The sequence below is a fragment of the Oncorhynchus tshawytscha genome, linkage group LG30 (genome assembly GCF_018296145.1).
Source record: "Oncorhynchus tshawytscha isolate Ot180627B linkage group LG30, Otsh_v2.0, whole genome shotgun sequence".
In the NCBI taxonomy this organism is placed as follows: Eukaryota; Metazoa; Chordata; class Actinopteri; order Salmoniformes; family Salmonidae; genus Oncorhynchus; species Oncorhynchus tshawytscha.
Genome location: NC_056458.1, coordinates 25,791,356 through 25,799,910, shown reverse-complemented (window position 1 = coordinate 25,799,910; position 8,555 = coordinate 25,791,356). Strand labels below are relative to the sequence as shown.

Below are 8,555 nucleotides of genomic sequence, written 5' to 3'. Positions count from 1 at the left end.
CAGTCACACACTGAATACAACAAACACGTGTGCGCAAGGCACACGTTGAATACAAACGCATTTTTGAAGATCGTAAGAAATATTATATAATGTGGTACCTGCAGATGTGTTGTAACACTTTTAGCTTCATGCTATATTGGAGATAAGCTACTAATATTGTCGCAGTGAGCAGACTTGGGTCCTGTTAAAATTGTGTTGATAAGTGTTTAATTATATTATTTAATTGAGCATATATACACACAGTTACTACCCATCCTGATTAATAATGCTATTTACTTTCCTAATTAGAATGGAGACAGACTATTCCATATAGACATACTGACAAGCTGAATGTGCTTTGTACATTAAGTTATACCAGCGCCAGCAAAGAGATCAAAGACTCGGGTGACTACTACATCATCTTTACTAAAAAACATAATACATTTAACAATTGACAAAGCTGAAAAAAACAAGGTTTGACCACTCAAACATGGCTTCATTCCTGCTCCTCAAAAGAGGCAAAGACAGTTATTTTCTTGTCATCAACTACCTCCACGTCTCCTAATCTCTCTATCTCTCTGAATGGTTCCATGAGGAGAATATTGTCTTCTAAATCCAGGCCATCATACAACCGTAGTTCTTTAAGGGTTGTAATGCGGTCTTCCCCGTCCCTCCCAACTACACTGGGGAAGGAAACAGTGCCTTTAAAATGTTTGGAGTTTGCACCACCTTGTTGCCTCTAGGGTGTCTCTTAGAAAAACATCTGCTTCCTTGAAGAATACATATTAAGAGTAGTGCCTCATTGGGTGATGAAGTCAAATTACACCCCACTTTCACAATACCACCATGCAAATGAAAGCCACTATTACTAAAGGGGTTTTCAGTGATATTTATAACTACTCAACCAGTCATCACAACTATTATATCTTCAAATCAAATCAAAGTTTATTTGTCATGTGCGCCAAATACAACAGGTGAAATGCTTACTTACAGGCTCTAACCAATAGTGCGGCGGGAAAAAAAAGTGTGTGTGTGTAGGTAAGTAAAGAAATGAAACAACAGTAAAAAGACATTTGAAAATAAAAGTAGCAATGCTATATACAGACACCGGTTAGTCAGGCTTATTGAGGTAGTATGTACATGTGGATATGGTTAAAGTGACTATGCATATATGATAAACAGAGAGTAGCAGTAGCGTAAAAAGAGGGGTTGGCGGGTGGTGGGACACAATGCAGATAGCCCGGTTAGCCAATGTGCGGGCCAATTGAGCTAGTATGTACATGAATGTATAGTTAAAGTGACTATGCATATAAGATAAACAGAGAGTGGCAGCAGCGTAAAAGAGGGGTTGGGGGGAGGCACACATTTAACCATTTGGTTACCTATTCAGGAGTCTTATGGCTTGGGGGTAAAAACTGTTGAGAAGCCTTTTTGTCCTAGACTTGGCACTCCGGTACCGATTGCCATGTGGTAGTAGAGAGAACAGTCTATGACTGGGGTGGCTGGGGTCTTTGACAAATTTCAGGGCCTTCCTCTGACACCACCTGGTATAGAGGTCCTGGATGGCAGGCAGCTTAGCCCCAGTGATGTACTGGGCCGTACGAACTACCCTCTGAAGTGCCTTGCGGTCAGAGGCCGAGAAATTGCCGTACCAGGCAGTGATGCAACCGGTCAGGATGCTCTCAACGTTGCAGCTGTAGAACCTTTTGAGGATCTCAGGACCCATGCCAAATCTTTTTAGATTCCTGAGGGGGAATAGGCTTTGTCGTGCCCTCTTTATGACTGTCTTGGTGTGTTTGGACCATTCTAGTTTGTTGTTGATGTGGACACCAAGGAATTTGAAGCTCTCAAACTGCTCCACTACAGCCGATGAGAATGGGGACGTGCTCAGTGCTCCTTTTCCTGTTGTCCACAATCATCTCCTTAGTCTTGGTTACGTTGAGGGATAGGTTGTTATTCTGGCAACACCCGGCCAGGTCTCTGACCTCCCTATAGGCTGTCTCGTCATTGTCGGTGATCAGACACTGTTGTGTCGTCAGCAAACTTAATGATGGTGTTGGAGTCGTGCCTGGCCATGCAGTCGTGGATGACCAGGGAGTGCAGGAGGGGACTGAGCACACACCCCTGGGGAGCTCCAGTGTTGAGGATCAGCGTGACAGATGTGTTGCTACCTACCCTCACCACCTGGGGGCGGCACGTCAGGAAGTCCAGGATCCAGTTGCAGAGGGAGGTGTTTAGTCCCAGGTTCCTTAGCTTAGTGATGAGCTTTGAGGGTACTATGATGTTGAACCCTGAGCTGTAGTCAATGAATAGCATTCTCACATAGGTGTGCCTTTTGTCCAGGTGGGAAAGGGCAGTGTGGAGTGCAATAGAGATTGCATCATCTGTGGATCTGTTGGTGCGGTATGCAAATTGGAGTGGGTCTAGGGTTTCTGGGATAATGGTGTTGATGTGAGCCATTACCAGCCTTTCAAAGCACTTCATGGCTACGGACGTGAGTGCCACGGGTCGGTAGTCATTTAGGTAGGTTGCCTTTGTGTTCTTGGGCACAGGGACTATGGTGGTCGCTTGAAGCATGTTGGTATTACAGACTCAATCAGGGACATGTTGAAAATGTCAGTGAAGACACCTGCCAGTTGGTCAGCACATGCTCGGAGCACACGTCCTAATCCATCTGGCCTTGTGAATGTTGACCTGTTTAAAGGTCTTACTCACGTCGGCTACGTAGAGCGTGATCACACAGTCGCCCGGAACAGCTGATGCTCTCATGCATGCCTCAGTGTTGCTTGCCTCGAAGCGAGCATAGCAGTGATTTAGCGCGTCTGGTAGGCTCGTGTCACTGGGCAGCTCGCGGCTGTGCTTCCCTTTGTAGTCTGTAATAGTTTGCAAGCCCTGCCACATCTGATGAGTGTCGGAGCCGGTGTTGTATTTTTTATTTGTGTTGCACCATTGTTTTTATGTAATGTAACCATACACTATTTCAGTAGCACATGTTTTAAAGTGATGGACTGTGCCATCCCCATGGCCTCCACAATGGATTAGTCCACTCAGACAATTGCAAATCCTTTTACTGCAAGAAATGCTTAATTCTGCAGTAATTCATATCAAGGCTTTGTGTGAGTTTATAGACCTACAGTCAGTGTTCAGATTTCAGTTTCCATTTAACCCATCTGAACAGTAGGCTACAGTGATTATTTGAAGTACCCTCTTGTGACTGCGAAATTTGTATAGCCCTCACAATCATCACACAACATGCTTATACACCTGCATTGCTTGCTGTTTGTGGTTTTAGGCTGGGTTTCTATACAGCACTTTGTGACATCAGCTGATGTAAGAAGGGCTTAATAAATACATTTGATTTGACAACATAACTGGCATTGCTATCATAGTATTTTACCACTTCACCAAATCCTTCCCAAAATGTACTTTTCTGGCCCTCCCTTCTCTTTATTTTAAACTCTCCATTTCTTAGCTTTTCTCTTATGACATTGTCCTTTTTGCCTCCATGCATGGAAATATCTGTATTTCCTTTTCAATAAATCTGCTACAAATTCGCCAAATATTTTTTAACTGTCATTATGGGATATTGTATAGATGGGTCAGAAAAAATATACATTTAATCAATTTTCGAATTCAGGCTGTAACACAAAATGTGGAATCAAGGTGTATGCATACTTTCTGAACGCACCGTACAGGACACGCATTAAAGAATGGACATTTTAACAAGTATCAACTGATACTGACTCGGTGTAGTCAGAGGTACACTCTGCCAACACTCATCGCCATTCAACTCCATTGAGTATCGTGGAGTTGAGAATTCTCAGCTACTAGCTAGGTAACTACTGTGATTGTGTACCTGCCATTGCCACTGAATATGAATCTGTAAGTGAAATACTCTTACTTAGAATGTTTTTGTTTCTAGAATCACAATCATCAAGGACACAAAAGTCCCTAACGCCTGCCTCTTCACGTTGAACAAAGAGGATCACACACTTGGCAACATCATCAGACTGTAACGTCCGTCGTTAAATGAAGACCAAGGTGCAGCGTGGTAGGCGTACATTTTCTTTTAATTATAAATGTTCCACCAAAAAACAATAAACAACTCAACGAATGTAAAGCTAGGAGTGCAACACATGCAACAACCAAAGACAAGATCCCTAAACTGAAGGTGGGAAAAAGGGCTGCCTCTGATTGGGAACCATACTCGGCCAACAAAGAAATATAAACATAGATTTCCCACCCTAGTCACACCCTGACCTACCAAATAGAGAATTTAAATGATCTCTAAGGTCAGGGCGTGACACAGACAGTGAGTTCAACTATTTAATTTCATTTAGATTTTTAGTGCATTAAAATATCATGGTAAAACTCTTCATAACTTAATTTTCTTGTTTTTGCAGACAACCTCTGAAGGACCCCAAGGTGCTCTTTGCTGGCTATAAGGTCCCTCATCCTCTGGAGCACAAGATTGTGATCCGTGTTCAGACTACAGTCCTCAGGAGGCTTTCACTAATGCCATCACTGACCTCATCAGTGAGCTGTCCTTGTTGGAGGAGAGATTTAGGGTGAGGACATGAGATACCATCAACACATTTCATAATATCTCTCAATATTGGATTGACAAGGGTTTGTCTGTGTATTTTGTGGAACAGTTCTAGTGTAGCTGACTGTCAATGTTTAATAACATTATATTTATCGTTCTCTATACTAGAGTGGGTTGTGGAAAATGATCATTTTTGACAAAAATGTATGTAAGCACCATCTACGTTCCATCAATCTTCACTTGCAATAACTAGCAATATACCTGAAACACTCATCTTCAATACTATTTTTTTAACCAAGAGATATAATATAAAAACACAAGTTAAATGACTATATGACAATAGACACAGATAGATTAGCTGAATGTGTAACAAATAAATTAATGATATCTCTTTAAACTTTGTTTCAGGTTTCAGGTTGTTTTAGGATAAGGACAAGCAAGAAGGAATTGAATGAGGATTGGTGCATAATGTTGGGAAAGAGGATGTCATTTTGAAGAGTTCTCAATATCTTGAACTGTTCCACTTTTCATTTGACTAGGATTCTTTAAAATTACTGTATTTTAGACAAGGTACAGCATGGTCCCTTTATCTAAGTACTGAATGGAGTTTTCATTCTAGACCATGATAACATATATGCAGGAATGGATGTAAATGTATCGGTCAAATAATTGTATTTTTCTAACACAGAAACATTACAAGGAAACGTGTGATTTAAAACTGAAATTCTGAGCTCATACTGTGGTTTGGTATATTCAAAACAGAAGCACATGTTGTTAAACTCATTCGAATCCAATTCTGTACTGTAGTTCTAACCAGCTGAAAGTTGGCAAGCATGGTTTAAAACTTTATTTAATGGAAATATTTTGCATCATATTCATTGCTGTTAAATGTTTTAGTTTTGCAATGCCCAACATGCTCCATATTTGGCCCTAAATTGTCTGAGAGTAATGGTTTGTTATGTACTGTAAGGTTTGTTTTTGTTTTTAAATAAATAATTATTGTAATATTTCTTCATACCTTTTACATTCTTACAAAGCCTCTATTGCAAGCATCAGTGACTACAACATGAGACACTAATGTGAAAAGAGCAAATAAACATTTTATTTATTCTACTGTTGGTTTTGAATGATTCTACTGTATTTGATGCATTTTGCCTTGTTCAATGCGGAACTTAATTCATTTGATGTTTTTGCTACGTCCTGTTATGGTGGGACACGTAATCTACTCATGGCGACGGAAATTCACCATGCTAATTGTGGTTGTAAGGGGATTCGAACTTGTTTATTGTGTGAGAGCGTGAATGGAAATGGACTATTATCGGAGAATGGTCAACCGGTAAGTCTGTGTTAACTGAAAAATAGATAATATAAATAAGATCCTGTTCGGTTGCTAGACACAGCGCTCTGAAGCAAACGCCGTTAGCCAGCCCTCCTGTCTGAGCACTGTCAACAAATACATCATATTATAGCTAAACTACAGTAATATTACGTATTACTGTTTAGCTGTATGATGTGTCTGGAAAGCACTTATTACAGCACTGACTTCATGAGATCCCTTAAGTTAAACAGATTTGTTGACTTTCTTTAGATACGACACGATTTTATGTACGACCCATTGCTGAGACGAGCTGTGCGCAATTATGGTGGGCAGCAGCTGTCTTTTCCCTTCCCTGGAATCTTTTTATGGAATAACTTCATATCAGAAGAGGAGGAGAATGAGTTGATAACCGATATGGACCTCAACGCCTGGAGAGAGTCACAGTCTGGTCGACGGAAACAGGTTTGTTGTCATCTTCTAACGTTTGCTGCAAGATGCAATTTTGGCAAGTGAATAGGGGCTGGCAGCATGAGTTGCAGAATCACCTCTGACAATGGCCAATGGTTTATTCTTCTATCATGGGAGGTACCCATGATAGTAACCATTCACTCCTAACGAGAAAGAATAACCCACTTTTTAAAATGTCTTTACAGGACTTTGGGCCTAAAGTGAACTTCAAAAAACACAAAGTGCGTCTTGGTGGCTTCTGCGGCCTGCCTCCAATCAGCCGTAAACTGGTGCTACGGATGTCCCAGGAGCCGGTCCTAGCCGGGTTTCAACCAGTGGAGCAGTGCAACCTGGATTACCACCCCCAGCGTGGGTCTGCTATTGATCCCCACCTGGATGACAGCTGGCTGTGGGGGGAGCGTCTGGTCACCGTCAACCTGCTCTCAGACACCACTCTCACAATGTCCCTGGAGGAGGGCCTGACAGAACTAGGACCGGGGGGGGTCCGAGTGTCTGTGCACCTTCCCTGCAGATCCCTTGTGGTGGTATACAGCGAAGCACGTCACAGATGGAAACATGCCATTCATAGACATGACATCCATGAGCGCAGGGTGTGCAGTACCTACAGGGAGCTGTCTGCTGAGTTCATGTCTGGGGGAGAGCAGCAAAACATGGGCTCCCAACTGCTGGACATAGCTCTGAGCTTTGAGGGTACACCGATATAGAAAGACTGCAATCATCACTGTTTCATTTTTTTTCAATCCTATGTCCTGCACCACCCACATTACAATGTGACTCATTGTTGACTGAAAGCAGCCTCTATGCACACTATTTTGACATGCTTTGGCTAAGCATTGCACGAATACAGTTGGATTGTTTGATTAATTTAACTGTAAATTCACAGTTCTTATAACTATGTTATAACACGGTGACACATTGTACTGCATTTCTTGCTAGGAGTGTGTATTTGAGTGTATTTTGTAAAATAAATCAGACCATTGAAATCTATGTATTGTAGTGATTGGCTATTGCATTAGTGGATACTCACACTGCTCTTAGCACAGGTCTGCCAGTTTTGACTATCAGAAGTGACTTTTCGTAACAGGTTAGGAAAAGAGTTAGCCAAAATTGTCCCTGACGTGACTCGAACATATCTAGCTATAACCAGGCCTGCCCTGAGAACAGTCTTCGTTTCCGCTAATGCGATTCTGCGCGCATGTTATTAATGTGTGGTTCTCATTGCCCAGTTAGTTTGAGAATGTTATAAAGTGGGCATGCACCCAGTGTTGGGTAGTTAATAGACGACTCACGGCTTATGACATGGACAACGTAATATTCCGTTTCTGCCAGAGCTAGAGTGTCCTATTCACTAGAATTAACTAATATTGCAAGTTACTGCATTGTATGAGTGTATGTGTTGGCTGTCAAAGGAGAACATTAAACTTGACCATCTAGCTATCTTTCCAGCCCTTTCACTAGCCCTTGATCAGTTCCATTACATTACACATAAGTCATTGGACGAAGGCGTCTTCTCCATGGGTGAGTTTTGTTAAGAACCCCTACTTTCAATTTTTACATTAACATGCATCGCTTGCGGTACAGTTTTGGAAGCAAATTGACCTTCTTTGGTGAGAAAAAAAGGCTACATTTATACACCACTTGATAAGGTTAGGGTTCCCACAAGGTAATTTCTTCGTATTACAGCTCTTGTTTATGGAAACAGACGGAAGATCAGAGGCGACCACCTGTGCTATTTAGCTATTTAGCATGCGCCGAACACCTGTGTGTATAAGCGTAACTCGGGAAGTGTAGCAGAAGTGTAGTTCCATCGGATGGAGGCATCCATAGCTGTGTGGATCTGTGAAAAACTGCTACAGTAAGTATATTTTTTAGTTGAACGATTCTTCATAACGAATGAAAAATGAGGGACATATCTTTTGAAAGCCGTATCGCAAGCAATCATTGATGGTTCTAAATGTTAAAACACAGTATCGGGATTGTAGTTCACATGAGCCAGCCGTGGGCAAAGCTAATGGCTGAAAGCTGTGGTTAGAATGCTTCTTCGATGAGGTTTAACGAAGGTTGGCATCCTTTAAATGTTTCCTTACCGCTACCTAGTAGACTGGAGTACAACTCACTTATACTTTGCTTGAAACATTCTTTTAACAAATACCATACCATCTAACACTACACTCACCCTACTCCACTATTTAAATCTATTTAGTCCTACCTCAGACCAACAACCTGAAATGATGGGACACCACC

The 8,555-nt window shown here is 41.6% G+C and overlaps 1 protein-coding gene across 1 annotated transcript; it reads left to right on the top strand.

Annotated features, from left to right (window-relative positions):
• The first annotated feature begins 5,712 nt into the window (after positions 1 to 5,712).
• Positions 5,713 to 7,298, top strand: alkbh4 (alkB homolog 4, lysine demthylase). The gene is made up of 3 exons (XM_024393230.2): positions 5,713 to 5,861; positions 6,114 to 6,305; positions 6,497 to 7,298. Exons 1-3 carry the CDS (start codon positions 5,754 to 5,756, stop codon positions 7,013 to 7,015), a joined length of 819 nt encoding a protein of 272 aa, XP_024248998.1. The 5' UTR covers positions 5,713 to 5,753; the 3' UTR covers positions 7,016 to 7,298.
• The last annotated feature ends 1,257 nt before the right edge of the window (positions 7,299 to 8,555 follow it).